Source organism: Acipenser ruthenus, chromosome 22 (genome assembly GCF_902713425.1).
Source record: "Acipenser ruthenus chromosome 22, fAciRut3.2 maternal haplotype, whole genome shotgun sequence".
NCBI classification, from domain to species: Eukaryota; Metazoa; Chordata; class Actinopteri; order Acipenseriformes; family Acipenseridae; genus Acipenser; species Acipenser ruthenus.
In genome coordinates this window covers 2,729,428-2,749,251 of record NC_081210.1, presented here as the reverse complement: position 1 = coordinate 2,749,251, position 19,824 = coordinate 2,729,428, and the positions used below count along the sequence as shown (strand labels likewise).

Genomic DNA, 19,824 nt, shown 5'->3' with positions numbered 1-19,824 from the left:
ATTAGTCCAGAGATGCACTGAAAGCAGGGCAATGGCAATGCAGTGGTAGCACAATTAGGGACAGTGCTGGATCTCAGAAACTGTGATTCTGCTGTGCGAGTAAACTTCTACAGAGGTAATAGCACATACTGCATATAAACAGAAAAGAACCCACAAGAAATGATCATTACTACAAAAAAGTTATTATTAAATATAAAATACAGGCATCACAAAAAGGAAGAAAAAAAAACCCAGACAATACAATCATTGTTTTTAAAAACAAAAAACATTCACAAACCTCTACAGCACCCAGGAGTTACGAAAGCAGTTTGATCCACGTGACATGAGAATACAGACAAATACATTTTATAAACCAGATACAAACATGTTATGTTTATAAAATGAAAAACATTCCAAAAGGTATAGGCAGTGTGGCTATAAGCAGCTGAAGAAGGTATTCAGGATGCGACGGTGCTTATAATGCAGAACTGGTAAGACTTGTCTTTAAGGATCGGGTATAAACTACCACTAATGCATCCATGACTGTGTTATAAAGGATGCAGTTATTAATAATAACACACATTAGCAGAGTTATAAGGACGTGGAACCAAGGCATTTATAAGAAATCTTGTAATTACTTTAATAACATGAAATTATGTCATTCAGATTTTATTATTCCTTGTGAACAACCTAAAAAAAACCCATCTAGTTAGATATTCCTAGGTGTTTTATAAATGGATCAATAACCTACTGTAATCTGGTTTTGTTATTGTGCCCTAAATTCACTGCTGATATAAAGTCACTAGAGCTTCTGATTCATGTAAAAAAAAAAGAAACGAAAATTAGCCCTCAACCAGTAATACAAATCTTATTAAAAATTACCAGAAATGCCTGCTTTTCTAAATTCGACAATTACAATTAATTACAATAAGCACAACGTCTAATTTAAACCTACTACATATGAGCTGAATCTCTACTTTCATTTATATCTTTCAATAGAACAATTAGAAAGCATAGAAATCACGTTCTTTGTGGTTTTTCTCATTTTTTAAAACTGCCCAAATACTTTTGTCTGCGACTGTGTGTGTACATATATATATACTGTATATATAACACTGATTCAAATAGAAAGCCTAATGCAATGTGCCAAGAACAAGCCCAGACACTGCAGAATAGAAAGACAGGTCACCTGTTACTTAGCTCTGAGTTAGTGTTAGTTCTGCTAAAAATGATACAGTTATTTGGGGCAAATATCCCAATTCACATGTTATTCCAAAGATAAATAACACACACAAAGAGGTATAAATCAAACTCTTAAAATGTACATCAAGTATGTAAATAAATATTACGTTATTTGTGTTACTTCGGCATGCAATCAAAAAAAAAAAAAAAAAAACATGCCATGGTCACAAGACTCAAGAATGTGCTTTGCAATGGAAAGGCATTAAACACACCCCCCATTATAGAGAAGCACCAGCGTGTTACAGTATATGTTTATTGTTTCTATGTATATATTTGTATATGAATTATTGTATGTTTCTAAAGTGACACTGAACCCTGACAGTCTGTCAAATAGCAAGGAATCCCAGAATGTAGAGATTAATGTCCATACACTCAGAAAGAACTGCCGAGTGAATGGTTACAATTTGGATGAACATTGGATCTGGAATTGAACATGTCAAGATCAGAACTGGGTATAGTGATACAAAGACTTACGTAACACATTTACAATAATACACAGCAATGGGACTTGTATGGAATGTATATGCATTGAAAAGGTATTAAGGGTAATTTACAACCAAACCCACAATGCCCACAATTGTGCGCAATCAATAAACATTTGATCAAATGACCATTTCTGTAAAACACACAGACATTTATCAAATATGACATTAACACAACATGTAACACGTAAAAAAAGAACACAGTTGAACAGCACATAGACTATCAGGAAACAAGCAAGCCCGGTGGAACAGACACACTCACATGTAAGACAAGCGTCATACAAAACAAACCTTACATACATGTAAGAAAGGAGCAGCTGTCATATGATATAAGGCACAGTGTGTAACAAAAGTACCTCTCGGTACAACACACGGGGAAACGAGCATGCCAGCTTCATGAAGACATATGTACCACGTTCTTCAGACATATGTACCACGTTCTTGTTTACCTCTGTCATTTCCAGCAGTGTGTAACAGAGTGAAATCCTGAACTGTGAAAGGAAATGTTTCATTCCCTTAGAGGCAAACGTTTCTGCTATCTGCTGTCTTCAGTCTGGTTGTAAGAAGGGTGATAGCTACAGCACAGAACTGCTGGCAAAGGCCATGTTGTAACTACATGTTAAATCTTCAGGTTTTTTCTGTTGTTTTTGCTATGTGTTAGTGGTTTAAATCAGTTTAATACTCTCAGGGCGAAATGGCAAAAATAAAACCAGTTACAACAGAGACACAGACACACACACATCAGTTCCAGCTGCTTACAAACAAAACCACTTTGTGCACAGGCTTTGGCAACATATGCTAATACTGTAACCTAGTTCTATAGCAACTAAAAACGAGATGAATTCAAGAATTGGGTCAAGTGACACCACATGTGAGCAGCACTGTACAGACGTGCTTTTAATATTCCAATCAGTAGCGAAGCATGTTGGACCCTTAGAACCTACGGCACATTAGGAGCTGAAGAAGCGCATTCAGTACAGAAAAATACTGGCATTGAGGGTTTGTTCAGTGCTATTGACCTAGAAAGGTCTTGGAATGGTGTCATGTTTTTCAAGGATTTTACTTCTCTTACACTGCCACTTGTAAAAGTTTACCACAGTAAAAGCATTGCATAAAAATCCACGGTTAACTATGGTAAATGCATAGTAAAACCATGGGAAATGCATTGCAAAACTGCAAAAAATACTTTGCAAAAGTATAAGGGGATCTCCCCTTCCTGGTGATTTTATAACTAAATGCAAACGTTCAGGGAATAGCTGATTGCATTATTGTGAGCAGTTAGTCCAAACATAACTAAATACTAACAGAAAAGAGATAACCATACTGTACCTCCCTTATGTCATAAAAACCCTATCTTTTCACACAAGAAAATGTCAGTGTCTCTTGAGCAGCACCGTGTTTGTTGTTTACAGTACAAAGATATGCTCCTTTATTCTCAGACACATCAATCCTTCTCCAAAGGTGCAGGGACACAGAATTGAAAATTCTTTCAGTCAGCTTGGAGAAAAGGTTATGCTTTTCATTAACACCATCCATGCGAATCCCATCAAGGTAGTCAAAATCATAAAACGAAACTCTTCGTGATTGGTTTGACCTGTTTGACAAGAAATACTATAAAAACAGAAATATATTTCTCACGGATAAAAAAACATACCCTATAGTTTTGGTAGATTTTAATTACCAGAATAAACTTGAAGGTGTTAGACGCACTGGTCCATATTAAACTGGGCATAAAGAAAGGATAACGTATAATTTCTTATTGAGCGCACAGCTATACACTGTATACAGGGTCAAATTAGAAAAAAAAAAAAAAAAAACATATATCCTCTGAATAAGTCCTGGTGAATATCAGCCACTCTTGCAGATAGTATTGCTTTTTTGTCTGCTTTTGTTTGTTCCCATAGCCAGCATTAGCTACATGTACTTTGAGATTAGACCAAGCATACATCTAGTTGGACTCCCAACACTTGAGGAGAGCAGTGATGCCTATGACTGCCACAAGGGGGAGCCCACTACCAATAAGCATAAGAACCTTACACACTAGCTGTGTTCCAATTCCAAACTGGAATCAAACTTTACGGTTTGAGACATCTATTCAGTTTGGAAGAGGTAACGCCTGTGTCTAATGAACAGACACATGTGCGCAGTGAATAGGCATCACAGATCCTGGAACTCTTGCAGTCTAGGCAGAGAGCTCAAAAGAAAAAAAAAAACACAAAGCAGATTCTTCTAAGCTTTCTGAAGACTTTCCCTTATGAATGTAATATAATAAAAAAAATACTTAACATATACTCGGAATGCACCAGTGGTACTGTATATTACATTTCCTTAAAGGCTGTTTGCACTAACTTGGGTCCCTTTGAAGTTCAGTACGTGAGGACTTGCGTCATAAGGCTAGGTTGGTGGATTATTCTTTTTTTTGTTGTTGTTTTTTGCAGGGCTTTTAAACACCCGCAGAGAACCCAGTTAGGAAAGTCATTGTCTGATAGAAAAATCTTTAAAAACACTGTGATGAGATCTGAATAGAAAGGAACCTCGCTCAACTCGCTGCGCGTATCGCAGTCCCTGTGTATTCACGTGCCGCACAGTCATACTGCTGCTATCTCAAGGTCTTCACTTCACCGCTGCCCGGTGTGTACAGGTACTTCCAGATGGCGTAGTAATGGATCCCGGCTCCAGTCGCCACGAAGAGGTGCCAGATGGCGTGGGCGAAGGGGATGCGGCCGTCGCTCTTGAAGAAAACCGTACCCAGGCAATAGAACATGCCCCCCAGAACCAGCTCAAACAAGCCGTCTCTCTCCGCCTGCAAAACACACAGACAAGCTCTCAAGATGTGTAGTGCAACAAAGCTCCATCGGTTCTAGCGTCAGGGTTTTTGGGTGGTCACAAAGAGGCACATGAGCTGGGATTCGAAACTGGGGGTCCTCTCCCAGCAGCTGCCAATAACATCTCTGTGATCAGTGACTCCCCATTGTCACAACCCCCTTCCCCATGATTCAGTGGTGTAGCAACATTCCTCAACGGGAACTCTTATAAGTCAGTGGCCCATGCACTCCGTCATTCTGTCTGTGAGTCACTGAGTATGGGTTGCAATGGGTATGGGTAGCTGACCTTTTAAATGAGGACAGCTACCAGCAGCTAACCTGTGTTTTGTATATGTCAGTTGCATAGTGCAGGGGTCCAACTTTAGAATAGCTTCTCAGTCGACCTGATGTTATGAGGTTCTTACCATAGAGAGTATTACAAGGGCAGGAAAGACACCCATGACCACGTAGCATATTAACTCTACGATCTTGTACCTGTAACAAACAAAGGGGTTGAGAATTAAGAGACAAACCATGTGAAATAAATCTGTGATCAAAATCCCTGAAAATGGATCAGCTCTTTGAACGCAACGTGTATTCTGCAGATCACTCTAGTAATGTAGGGGGAAAAAAACAGTAGTTCTAGACAGAAGATAGGACTATTGTAAACAGCTCTACACATATAAACCTAAGTGTGCTAAAGGGTGTCATTTAAGGAAGAATTGATAAACTACAGAATCAGTTTCCTCTACAGGATCTAATAGTAAACTGCAGAAAACATAGAGGACAGGCCATTTCTCCTGGATAAGAATACCATGATCCAAAACCATATGCAGTAGTTGTGTTGAGAAATAATAACACTATAAATAGAAACATGTAAGACATCTTGCTTTGCAGTGGGTCACACAGTGTCAAAATCAGCTAGCCACTCGTGAAGTACCGTGCAAGTGTTGTGCACCAGCCCGTTACAGGCGTGTCTGCTTGCCTGCACTCACCTTTCGTGGAAGAAAAACACATAAGCTGTTCCTACACAAGCCATTATCCAGATGATCCAGCGCATGTGCGAAGCCCAGGGTCCCAGCTCCCTTAAATTCAACCTAAGAAAGTAAAAAAAAAGGAAACCAAACAGGGGAGGTTAGTAAGGCTAGCAAATCAAAATCTGTACACAAAATCAATGGAATTTAAATGATCACTCAGGGCTGCTTGCACATGCAGCTTCCACTCACCAGGGGGCGTAAGATGCAGCTATAAAGAAGTAGATCACCATCCTGTCGCACATATGGAAACAGTGCTCCACCTCTCTGAAATAAGGACAGAAGGAGCAACCTTATGTCAACAATAGGACGGTTGAGCTCACTTTCAAATTAGCAAATGTTTAAACTTCTTCCTCAGCCACTGCCACCAAAAATATGTGGACAATGAAAGCTGAAAGATAGCCCTCTGATCAACACCAAGGTGCATTTAAGAAACCGCTCCTTGGGTTTGTGTGGATGGCTGTTCTCCACAGAGTCTAAGAAAAGCAGCAGTCAGCACAAATCCTAACAGCTTGTTTCACTCTTAATGGCAAATTAGCCCAATCAAAACCAATGGCCCGCTAAATATAATAGCACTAAATATGAATACTGAAATATGTTCACCTTTGATTATAAATGTTTTCTTGTTCAATAGATGCCACTGCGTTTAAGAACAAAGCCTTATCAGAATCAATATTACATTTGAATAGATTTTGTATTTTACGTAGCAAAGGAATTATACTTAACAGGATGAATATGTGTTACATTGTATGGGTCCTCTATATATTTTGTGTGCTGCTATCAAGCTTGAACTGTTTCACATTTTTCTCTCATACATATATGCACCAAGAAAAACGATATTTGGGTCACTTCAATTCAATTCTGAAATGATATACAGCCAGTCATGTCGCCCGCGCAGCACTTGTAATATAAATAGAAAAACCTTTAGCCTAATTAAATTATACATTGTAACATTCAAAATATTCGAGCACTGAGTGTGTTTAGTCTTTAGAAGTAAGGCTTGCCTTTGACTCTCTCACTATTCTTTTATCTTTTTCTTTTGTTTTAGCAGATACCAATGCCAAACCTCCTGTATATTTGTTTTTGTATAAACACTGCAATAGCTAACAAAAGCAGTTCAAGAGCTGTGTCTGCAGTTAAAGTAAAGAAGGACAGGAAATGGCTCATCCCACGTACCGGAGGTGGCTCTTCTTCCAGGAGATGGTGTGAAACACGGTCGAGACAATGAAGAGACCACATAATCCCAAACCATAGATCCACGCGGAGATCGTCTCCCATTGGTCGTCAGACAGGAAGTATAAGATGGAGCTGCCAAGGATGCTGGGAATTATCCAGATCTGAAAAGAGCAAAACCAAACATTATATCCCCTGCGGTCATGATTTTTTTTAATTTAATTTTTTTGACATTAAATACAAGTTGCCCTGCCAAAACTTTGAAAAAAAAACATTATGCATTATAATATAGATACATCAATAGGAAACTTAACATGGTACAATTATACACACAGTGACTGAAGGTGTGTAGTGTAATGTAGGGCTTTGTAACCTTTATATAGTGCCCCATAGTAATAGCAAAGTACAAAGTACATAAAAAGCATAGAAATGTATCGTGGATATTAAACCACAAGGGAGCACGGGGTACTGAGCACAGATTTGTGTTACTCCAAGACTGAAGGGTTAAATGTCTAACCGGTATAGTATTAAACTAAACATCAAACTGAAATTGTGCTGTTATATGAGGACATGTTTTTCAAAAGGTTAAATCATTCATAGTTTCAAATGCAGAAACTGAACACTTCATGTGAAACTGAATGTAAAATGTGTATTTGAAATAATGAAATCCAAACAACAAGATGACCATAAATATTACATCAGTTCTACAATTTTCATTAAAACAATGTGAATAAATGTAAATGATTCGCCTGTATCCAGGTTTAAACACTTAATATATTAAACTTAATGGACTCCTTCAGCTGGATTTTTAAAATACTGACAGGAAAAGGTATCCCATGTGTAGCTCTGTAGGGAAGAATATGATAGTGATGAGTAAAGTCATTTTCATGTTGGTTACTGGGGCACAATCATATTTAAAATACATTTTTACTTATATTACAGCAGGCAGTAGACTGTGAAGGCTGTTTGCCATATCACTTTATTATGTGCAGTAAGCTTCATATACAATTCCATGTGCTAAATATTAATATTTGAACCTTAGACTAACTAGGTGGTACTAGTGCAAGGGGTTAATTTAAGCACACTTTCTAATATCCTGTCCAGAGGGTTTTCAAGAAAAGCAAAAGGTTGTCACTGGCTAATCTCAAAGTACTGACCAGCTCAATCGGAGAGGCTGGGCCTGAACTACTGACAGACTTAAACGATAACATGGTTTATAAAGTAAGAGTACTGAAGCAAGACAAATGAGTCGAATTGATTTTGTGACTCCACATGTCACTCTGCAGTGTAAGACAATGACTCCTCCCTGCACACAGCAGGTCCCTGTGCGTCCGCTGAGGAATCTCCTTCAATCATAATGTTCCAGAAACTGCCTGCAGCAAGCATGGGCTAATAACACAAACCAAAATCAGCCTTCTAATCCACACCCCCTACAGAGGCCTACAGCGCACCAACACGCTGACAGAGACTGTGTTGAAACGTTTCTTCACAGTACATCTATATATCATTCGACAGGGATAACAGTACCTTGAAACTAAAATCAGATCCTAATAACTGTGAGCGTTCTAAGAGGCGAAAGTAGCATTTATTAGGCAGGCAGGTGCACTGGACAGGTGTTAAAGGAGTTCTGTACCTTACGCATGAGTCGGGGGTCCCATACTCACCGCGTGGGTCGCGCAGTTTGCCGCATGCTCGTACTCCGTTGGCTGGTATCTCTTATTGGCAGGAACTCGGGTGTTCATGAATCTGAAAACAAACAGGCGGTTTTAATTATCTGGTTTTCCTGACCAATTAGCAAAGCGTACTAAATCCTGTTGCTTTTAACGCCCGAAAGGAAAGGAAACGAGACATTTGAGTAATTTGCTCAAGTAACATGTTTAAATAAAGGAATCCTGCCTGGATTACTTTCTAAACGTTTGTTGACTATTAAAAGCAGACAGAAGCACAACAGCAATTCAGTCTGGCCAGAAAACATGCTTTCTCTAAATCTCTGAGGATGTATATAATGCTGTCATGCTGCCCAGCTCCTTGATCACACTAGCGTGAAGGGTCAAAGGGATTATATGCTGCTTTTTGGTTTAAAAATATATTAGGTCTGGATATTGTATTTCATTTTGAATTTTTGCTTAACGATGTAAAGACTCAAATAAAAGACTAAAGAAATGTGTGCTCCTGTGATATGAAAAGGTTACTGCTTTAGGAAATGTTGCTGATGGCCACTCACTCAAAAGCCAAATCATCACACGCAAGGGTTAACATATTTTTTTCCTTCCAATTAATGCTTGTTAGTTTCTGCTGCTTCTGTTGTCTGTTCTTTCTCAGCTTTGTACATTTGGCAAGAAATTAAATTGAACAATAAACCAACAGCACCTTCTTGCCAAGACATCTTGACTAATGGGTTACTTTGGCATTGATTTTGAAACTTACATCATCAAATCAATCCCTCTCACACACACACACAGATTGCAGCTACTGTATTTGTCTTCCAGTCTGTCAGTTAATATACAGTCAGTCAAGCTGTCAAGATAAAACACGGAAAAGAAGGCTATTTAGGTGGACGATACTTCCAGCCTGTGTTAAATTTGCACACTAGTTTTCCAGGTTACTAATTAATTAAATAGTATCATTACCAATACATTATTTGTGACAACTGTTCTTAAAAAATACCAGTTCTTTATAACAGTGCTTGATGTGGTAAAAACAAGCATATGTCCCCACCTGTCCCTATTGGCTAAACCAATGTCCTTGACATCCAATAGAGATTGGAGACACCTATTATCCTTAACCCTTTGGCACTCAACATGTATGTCATTATTCCGACAAAGAGGTTACCTTTCTTTGGCTGTACCTTATAGTTGCCTTAGTGTTTCTTATTTTTTATTTTTATCGTTTCCCAGCAACTGGTGGCAAACCACTGCTCAATCCAGTTTGAAAGCTGAGTTTTCTTTATTCAGAGGCATTTAGGCTTGTGTGATGATGTCACTGTAGCCATGGCAACCAGGCTGAGAGAATGTTCAAATAGAGACCAAAAACAAACACACACACATATTTAGGTGTGCTTTATATCTTCATGATGCTTAAAATAAAAATAAATCGATTAATAAATAAATAAATAAGAAAAAGATATATTTTGACCACGGGGGTTTAATCAAGAGAAAATCTCATTTCACTGATTCCTGGGTTATATAAAAGAGCCCCACATTTATCTAGGTCTGTTACTCAAGCAGCTTATTAACTGAATGTGTGTGGGGCCCTGTGCAGTCCAGCTGTTTACATGTAGGCCATGTCATGTGAGCACAGGCAATCTATCATTACATGCATTCTGTTTCCATGTGGCTGGCATCAACTCTGATGCAAGCAGCGAGACAATAGGAAAATGACAGCTTAGAGAACAAGGGAATGCCCTATTTATCTTGAAATGTGGCCGCAGCATTTTAACCTTTTCCTTCTTTTTTTAATGAAAGGAACCACATATTTAAATGGTATGATATTACTGTATAACAGTGTTTCCAAAGCACTAAGCAGCACTAACGGTATATGTCTTGCGTTGGGATCAGGCTTTTTATTAACATCATTAAATAGAAGTGCGATCTGTCTGCTCCCATCAGTCTTTGCTGGACTTGTCGTTATTTAATGGGGAACCAACAGCAAGTATCGACAAACATGCTGGGACAGCTCCAAATTGCATTGTTAATCTCACAGTTTATATCAGAAATAGAGATCTACAGAGTAATAAAGAGAACGAACAGAGAAAGACTCTTTGTGCAAAACTTATTTTTATTCATTACAATGGGACACCCTTTTTTTCAAAGCGTTTCCTCCATTCTGTAATTGACTTCTATTTTTTGAAAGGAGAAAGAAAATCATGCAAATGTTACAAATTGAAAAACAAAAACACACTTGAGAGTGCTGAAGAGGATTTGAAATATATCATGTTAGTTGTTTGTTTCTGGTTTTGTAAAATGAACAGGTGTTCTTCAACAGTTAATTACAGACTGACTTACCCCATCCTTAACAGTTCAGAAGTTTATTATGAAATATTCAATAAGCAAAACACAATGTAATAAAATAAACTGTGAAAGTAATAGCAAGGCTAATAATAAACATATTAAATTAATTTAGAGGCTGGTGTCTCTCTCGTTTAAACATACAGGCAATGACATTTAATAGTAAACCTAACTGAAATGTTCATGCTTGAGGTATTAATTCACAGTCTTCCCTATTGGGAGTTAAATGTCATGTCTATGCAAAGTCTATTATAGGAAAAGGAGCTCAACAGAGCTACATGTCACTAGTGGCTACAAAAAGCAACTAAAGCTTTCTTGTTGTCAGCAAATAATCAGCAGGATTACAGTTTATTTCCCTGCTTGAAAAGAGACAGCATGTGGTAGTGGCCACTTTATTTGGAGAAATAAAAGTGGCAGGGAAACATCCAGTAGCACTGCTAATGCTGATCGTGCTCTGTGGATAAATATGTGGGTAAAATAATACTAATAATGATAATAATGCCAAACAAAAAGGACCTATCTGTGAACTATAGGATGAAATGTCCACAGCAAATCAATTATTGATATAGAACTGTCTGGACTGAATCCTGTATGTACCAGCTAGCACCTCGTCTGCAGGGCTTTGTCCATTGTGCCAGGGTGTGACAGTAACTCCCTGTGTCTGCTCACCACAGCCCTCTTTAACAGAGTTCACTGAGGCATCTTTACGCCTCACAGCTGCTCTGTCACACAATGTATTCATAAAATGATTCATAACACTGATTTGATTGGAATGTAGCCTTTATTTACTGTGGCGCGCTACGGCTACTGTTTAACAGTCAATATACACAAATCAATTTTAATAAAAATAAGTTTATTACTAAAACGTGCTTTCAAGTAAAGGGTCCAATATGGTACAAATATTATTATTATTATTATTATTATTATTATTATTATTATTATTACTATTACCAGAATTAGATAGGTGGTACTCTGCTTATAAGTGTTTTATTTTATATGCATTTCAGTGATGCCATGCAGTTCCCCACAGACTTAACATGATCAGACATAAATTCAATACAGAAACAAAACAAACAAATCACTTACCAAAAACCTTTTGACCTTTAATATTTACAGAAAACACAGCAAGCGTCACGTTGAGTGTGCCCAATCTGAGCCTGCAATCATAGTGCTGTAGTTACTTTATTAACTGCTGTCATAGTGCTGTCATAACTTTATTAACTGCTATCATAGTGATGTCATAACTTTATTAACTGCTGTCATAGTGATGTCATAACTTTATTAACTGCTATCATAGTGATGTCATAACTTTATGAACTGCTGTCATAGTGCTGTCATAACTTTATTAACTGCTATCATAGTGATGTCATAACTTTATTAACCCGTTTACATTCTGTGGCAGGGTAGCGTCACGGCCCAGATTGGTTACTGTCAAGAAAGAGACCCAGAGACAGAAAGCAGCAGTTCAAACACTGAAGCACATATTTATTAAAGAAATAAACAAACCAAAAAACTGAGCACAAACACTGCTGTCTGGCTGGGCAGTCACCTTCACTAAACAGCACCATTCACACCCCTTCATAGAGCCACACCTGGGATTGCTGGCAGAGACAGAATTAACCCCATCCCTGCCAACCTTACATTCCCTCACACACTATTTACAACCTGCTGGACTGCGACTCTCCAGGACCAGGGTCGGCAACCCCTACACTAAGCCAACAGCATTGCTATTGCAGTGCCAACAACACACAATTAAAATAAAATAATTAATAAGTGCGTGTTGGCAGTAATGGGTGTGTTTTAATTCATTCCAAACAGATGGATTTAATATTCGGTTCATTGCATAAATGCGTTGTTTTCTGGGTTAAAGGGAATTGAATTGGACCACAGAACAGGATCCAGGTTTTAGAACTGCTGTAATTCCACAGAAGATGCAGATTGATGCTGGCAGCATTAGCACGTTCACACCCATTCCACAGCAAACACACAAGCTGCACAGTAATATGCATGCTCTGGACCTCTCTGTGACCTGAATACTCCAGCACTGCACTGCCCTATAGCTCCACTGAGGGTGAACTCAAGTGCATCCTGTGTTACTAAACTAGGATCTGAATATCCACCCCAGTATATGTTGGAACTGGGGCGTTTTTCAAGATTTAAAGTACTAACACAAGTTATGAGTCAAATACAGTTATATATATGTATTCTATTTGTATTCTTATGTTCACAGGAACACATATACTGGGACAGTACTCGTTGGAGGGTAAATTGTATAAACATTATATGGCCTACATAAGGCAGTGTGCTGTACTGTAAAATACAAGCTATTTTGTAAGCACACATTGCTGGTGTATATGCTTGTTATCCCAGCCTGACGGACTTGCCCTGTGCACAGTCCTGCCCACATATTCCATAACAACAGCACACAATGCGTTACCATCCTTCTCATTTTCAGACAATATTGGTCAACTTTTAAAAGCTTTAGAAGAAATGACTTGCTACTCAGTGAACGAGATATTGGAGGTCCACACCACTGCTTCAAATATAATGTTTAACATTTTCTTAAGATTGCTTGCAGAAACAAATAAAACATGCAGCCTTTTGATGGGCTGACTGACAAAACTGCATCACGAAAAAGGAAATGTTTCAAAAGGTGCCACCAATAAGTACATATTTCACTGTGATGCTGAAGAATGCATTAAGATGTCCAGTGCATTTCCCATTCATACACAAGGGCCTGTCTGAGTGTATAATGGTTTGCACTTAGACATATTCTCAAACATTTCAATAAACTATTAACAGCAGATTTGTGTATGAGCCTCTTCCTAGAATTTCTGCATGCTGCACACATATCTTCTAATTAGCGTTCTGTCCGCTGGCAGTACTTTGACTGTACTCAAATCCCTCAGCATTGCTAGCCTCTGTCTCCAGCATGTCTGTCTATGCCTTCTGTGCCATCTGTTTCCTAATTATTAAAGGCACAAAAAGGCTGGGGGCTCAGATCCAAACTACGGTTTTTGTAAAACATTTGAAATCGGCAGGATTTACAGAGACACCATTGCCCGTGCACTGGGTCATTAAATGTTTATGTATTCTTTTTTTTTTTTTTTTTTACAATTGGCCACATCTTTGCACATCTCTGAGAGAGTGATGCATGCAGACGTATCGTGACTTTGCTCACCAGCTTTGTGCAAAGCTGAACATGTCACGTGCTAACAAACGTCAGGTTTAGACTTCCATAGGACCTCGATTTAAAGGAATGTGCAGGGGTTCATGCATATGAATGAGGATAAGAACAGCATATTCTCAAAGGTGGTGTATTTATAGCTGCAGTCAGTGCTTTCGCGGTTACAGGAGATGGAATTTAGCCGTTTGGGGAATGCCTTTACTTAAATACAGTAAAACTAAAAGAAAAAAAAATGGTGTTGAAGAAATAATTGTTGGTGAGCTAAAAAAGCTAAAACTCCTGAAGGAATGTGTTCTGAATTGAATGTTCAATATGATCTCGCTAGGTTACGGTCGGTGATGTTTGTTATATAATAAACAGATGCAGCACCATAGATCCACTTTCTTGCGTACTCCAACACCTTTCTTGATCGACATCTAACCTGTGCCACTCAATCCTCAAAGGCCATAAGTCTCCAAAGGCTGTCAGTAAAAAATAAAATAAAACAAATGTTTGTTTTACCTTTTATTTAATTATTTTTATCCCATGACTTCTCATTAAACACTTTGATAAGCAAAATGTCTGTGTCCAGCCGCAAAGACAAAGCAAAGGAGAGCGTGGTCGTGTTTATAGATGTGTTCAATTCTGCAGTGGTCCTGAGGTTTCTAGAGCAGTTACATCACTGGCACTCTGTTTTAAATACTTTAATATGCGAACCGTATTGTCGGGCCTGGCAAGAACATCTCTGGTTACAAAAACAAAGATTGGTTTGTTTGCAGAGCAGCGAGACACGCATCTGAACTCTCACTCTCTTCCTCTGCAAACGCTGTTAATAATAATTTAAGCTCAATTCTAAAGTCATGAACGCAGTTTTTTTTAATGGTTTCTGCACATAGACTTATGACAGTATGTGCGAGGCTACTTCTGACCTCTTGAGATGATTTTTCTCAAACCCACACAGTCAAGGCTGCCTGTATTATGATCTTTACACACTATGTACAGTTACCTTCAAAGCTTACAGTCGGGGCGACGTACAGTTGTTACAAGATATCACATTACAAAGTATCACATTACAGATAACAGCAGTTATAGAATACAATAAAAGCAGTACTAAGAGCAAGTTCAAATGAGAGAAAATAAAAATTACAGTAAATAATTACCTTTGAGTGATTTGGTTATAGAGTAAATTCCATTAAGAGAACTTAGTAGCAAGTACAATAAATGGATAAGAACAATTTTTGTCCTATTGTGTTTCATCCGTAACTATAAAACAACCAATAGTACATTTTGATTAAATGTTATACAGTTTCGTTGTTATTGTCGGGTTTGTGCTGAGAACCAATGCGCGATAGGGTTCATTCTCAATAAGCCTCGCCATGAGCGTTTGCTGTATTCTGTTACACATTCTGTTTGATAGAAAAGATACACTGTAGCTTTAATAATTTACCTGCGCTATAAACCTACAACATGAAACCCAATAGCTTGAGAAAGCTGATCCTGAATCTTTGTTCCCCAGTTTATAATTAGTTTTCTTCTTTTATATTCACAAAGCTCATTCACTCATGCTAAAAAAAACAAACATTTGTGTTGGAGGGCATTCTAATTCTGCTCACCAGTTTGCAGGAATATTGAACTTAATTTAGGGAGTCAATATATTCAAGCCTATGTTTTTATAAATCTGTAATTTTGGAACTTCACACAAAACAAGTTTTTCACCAGCAATATATAAATATATTACAATACTGCACTGGCAGATGTATTAAACCTATGTGGTCATCCTGTGAAACTATTCAGGATCAATCATGAGAAAGCAGAAGGATTCCTTCACAAGGTGCCCGAACAACCGGCTGAGTTGACAATAAAAACAGTCACTGGATGTCCCTGGAAAGGAAATTTATACTGAAAACCACCACCAGAAAGCACAGCTCCATTCACAAGCAGGCCTTAATGCATCCAATTCCCCAGGCATGCATCACAGTGGAACAATGATACAGTAGAAACTAATTTGCAGTACTCAAGAAGGAGCAATATCCTTGAACTTGCATGACTTTGCCGTTAACAACAGGTCTCACTTACCATTATCCGAAGAAGCCTGTCTCCAACAAACAATAGTACAACTGCAACCCAGGCAGCGGCCCCATCTTTATAATGGGATGATGAAACCAGTCTTTAACAAGACTCAGCTGTTTTTATAGAGCTCGACTAGATATCTGATTTCAAGTGAAAGTGCAGGACAGTTTCCCATTGAAACAGACAGTTACTGTTTCTGGACACCTGCCCAGAGTGTGTTTCAGAGACAGGTAAACCAAGGGTTTCTGTGCCAGGATACTGGCTGCATGGTCGGTCTTTGAATCAACTGTGGGGGCCTGAATTAAAAAATGTGTTACTGATACCAGATTACATTTTTATGTTGTATAAACTTTTTCTTTTATTCTACATTTTTGCCCAAAACTTTACATAAAACTAATAAAATAGATACACTGCCCCCCCCCCCCCCCTCCCCATACAGAAATGTCCCATGCCTATCACAAACGATTAGCATCAGTCTACTCTGGTTCATCTAGATGAATGCCTCTCCCTGCTCGTTGGTTAAATGATAGGTACCTGCACTAGAATGCATGTTTGGAACTGCACTGACAAGTTCTGAACTCTCAGCCTTCCTTTGATGGAATCTCACTTCCTGATAATGTTTCATATAAGAGGGTTCTATCATCTGCAGCTACTGCCTAGCAGTAAGCACTTATGTAACACATATTGAGAATAACAACTGTGTATGAACATGGACAGTGACCCAACAGGATAATGCCACTATCATTTTATCCCTTATTTTTTGCAAAAGTAATAATTTTTCTATTTCTATTTTTATATTATACTTCATTTGTGTGTGATTAGCGTGTATACTATTACAAACAACATATATTTATTTAGTTTTATTTTATTTTATATATTTATTATTATCAACTGTACACTAGTGTAATAGCAAAGTGTTTCATGGGTCGCACACAGACAATCCGGGAGTGCACTACTCCTTACCAAATGAATACCTATTTATTATTATTATTATTATTATTATTATTATTATTATTATTATTATTATTATTATCTATTATATTATTTTCAAAGATACAGCATTCAATACAATGATTTACACATCTTTGCTTCGCTCTCTGAATCCGACAGGTTTTTACTCTACGATGCTTTTTGAACGGTGTGGGTGTAAAATAAGACGATGTTATGAAACATTACCTTGCATACTTGGTCTTCTGAAAATCCATTATCTTGGAGATTAACATTTTTACATTCCCATCCCCATTTAGCACTGTTCTTTCGGCAGTTCCACGAAGCATAATTTTGTTGCGTTCGGGTGCCCAACTCGTGTATGTGTTCTTCATCCGGCCGAAGGATGTTGGTAGTCGGGATGTGAGTTCCATTTCATACGCCCCTACCCTCAAATGTTTTTATTTGATAGGGATGCCGATCGGCTATTGAAACAATGTTACATTGAAAGGCTTTTTTTTGCGAGTCTTGTGTAAATCCTTGAACAAAATCGCGTTGAGTTTATTCGCAGAAAATGGATCTGTCCACTTGAACTACAGCTTTTGAAAGGACAGCCAGAGCGCTCCAGATGGGCAACACATACATCATCGTCTTAATCTCTTGCGACGAAAAGCTTGTGAACACAGTGGGATCAAATAGCAAGCAGTATTTGAATTGAAAAGCGAATGGGTAAAATCCAATTTCTTCTTGCAAGCTTCGGGGATTATGTTTTGCACCTACAAAACGACGCGACCCAAAATAAACGTTCTGTCCTAGCATAAACCTGTTTGTCCACGTGCATTGAAACAAAGTCTAACATAATTTATTCTGTCACAATCCTTTTATAATGAAAGTGTATTTTGTTGGTAGTGCAAACAGCCACGCTGGATGCAACAGAACGGTATCAAATATGGAGCAAGGTTAATTCAATAGTTGTTTTATTTTTTTTTCCCATCTTGCTTCTAGAAACGGTAACACATTGCACATTTCAATGCTATTTTGACACTTACCTTACCAGATGCATTTAAACGTGCAATAAAAATGTAAGAGGTATTTTGTTGTGGAGTACAGTAGAGGACGTTTTCAGAGAATTGGTGTTCAGTTATGCTTTCCTTTCCTTATCCCCTCGGTCTCTGCCTCGCTCTTCTCGTACTGTCTGCCGGCTTGCCTGATGAGAGTGACTAAATAAAGCTAGAATCAATCGGAGACCAATAATACAACCCTTTCTTCCTTTTTAAATAATAAAAGTGAACAATCGTCTGGAAATATGTTATCGATATTATAGATTATAGATATGACCATCCCTGATAATATCGTATTGGTAGAAAATGCCCAACGTTGACATTCTAGCAGTTGGCAAATCTGAATGAGGTGGAAACATACTGTTATTCGCTTTGTGTACCGAATCGCACGCAGCAGATGCACGCAATACCAGCTGCCTACTGCACTCTAGTGCCTGAGTATTATACCTCAGATAATCCAGATATACAACATGCAGCAGCATCCCTCGTAGTAGTAGTTGTATTGGTTGTTTGTTACGCCAAAACTGGTGCACAATAATCAAATTAAGAAAAAAGAACACTCGTGAGATTAAAGTAAGCAATGTAGGCTATTGCTTGTATTTTTTTTTACCAGGGTACAGCCGTTTATGTATAATGTTGTATTTAAAATATTTACCCGTAAAAATCAAGACCGGAAAAGTTTCTAAGTATAATTAAAGGGAGTCGTTAACCATGTTCGTAAATCTAATGAGAGTTTCACCGTTAGCACTTGGCGACGACAGTCCAACAAGCAGCAAGCGATTCAACAGTTCCCCAATGACACGTATCTGCTCTACAGTCAATGACACAGAGTTGGCATACTATACAACAGCTTACACAATTCTATAGAAAGTACAAAGAAACTGTGTAGCAATTTGTAGCAACCACTGCGACATGAAAGCGTGTTTTCTGTTCAAACTATGTTGTTATGCATGATTAAAATGAGATGTATACCACCATGAAACTATCCCCCCCAAAATTAGGTGCACATCGAACTGCACCATTCAAAAGCACTGAGCCCGCTTCTGTTTAACTAGATCGTGACATGCACGTTGCAATCCCTAAATGGCATGCAACGTGATATACAAGACAACATGCAAGTCGCAGACACTAAACTTCGAGTATGTGACGTGTCATGTCATAGTTCAAACCGATTGAAGCATGTGCAGCACCCTGTAGCTGTGCCAGTATCATTTATATATATATATATATATATATATATATATATATATATATATTCTGTAGCAAGATACCTACTGCAACCTTTACACACCTCCACTCTCAATGGATAGACATACACGCAGGAAATGAGTACTCCTCTGGAATTGAGCCGTTCTGGGTTTTACTGTGAGCTTCATTACACACGCCCTGAGCTCGTGACTTGCCTAAAAATCAACTGCAGTTACAGGTAGCAGCCGACTTCATTTTGGTTGTGACGTATAAAAACGTGGAACTGGGAGCTTAAATTAAGTTTGCGTGCTTCTTCCAAGAACCATTATTTCATGTTATATTCTCGCAATTCATATTTTTTATATTATTTTGCAACTATACTTTGCGTCCGTCCTTAAAGCTTATTGTACGTGTAGATTTTTTAATCAGGGCGACAAGTGTTTACTATAAAAGTAATCAGCTGGTGCCATCCACTGACTAAAGAGCGTACTGCAATCTAAACCCTTCAGGGAGACGTGTACACCATTTGAGAAATGTTCTGGATGCCTTCAGTGCGGAAGACATTATAGTTAACATTTGACTTTGTAATAACTTGACCTAATTTGTTGGACTATGCACCCTTAATAAACTGTGTCAAAGAGCTTAAACAAGTGTGAATATTTCAAAATCACACACCTGTAAGCAAACACTA

General features: G+C 38.2%; 1 protein-coding gene across 3 annotated transcripts; it reads right to left on the bottom strand.

The window, feature by feature from the left end:
• Positions 1-163: 163 nt before the first annotated feature.
• LOC117431533 (monocyte to macrophage differentiation factor 2-like) lies at positions 164-19,331 on the bottom strand. 3 transcript variants are annotated; one of them, XM_058995780.1, is made up of 7 exons: positions 19,237-19,331; positions 8,379-8,460; positions 6,718-6,878; positions 5,734-5,808; positions 5,503-5,604; positions 4,933-5,002; positions 164-4,506 (listed from the first exon to the last, which is right to left on the bottom strand). In XM_058995780.1, exons 2-7 carry the CDS (start codon positions 8,454-8,456, stop codon positions 4,303-4,305), a joined length of 690 nt encoding a protein of 229 aa, XP_058851763.1. In that variant the 5' UTR covers positions 8,457-8,460; positions 19,237-19,331; the 3' UTR covers positions 164-4,302. The 3 variants fall into 3 exon arrangements, with proteins under 3 accessions (XP_058851763.1, XP_033908420.3, XP_033908419.3); XM_034052529.3 differs by lacking the exon at positions 19,237-19,331 and adding an exon at positions 17,934-18,371; XM_034052528.3 differs by lacking the exon at positions 19,237-19,331 and adding an exon at positions 17,134-17,922.
• Between the last annotated feature and the right edge of the window lie 493 nt (positions 19,332-19,824).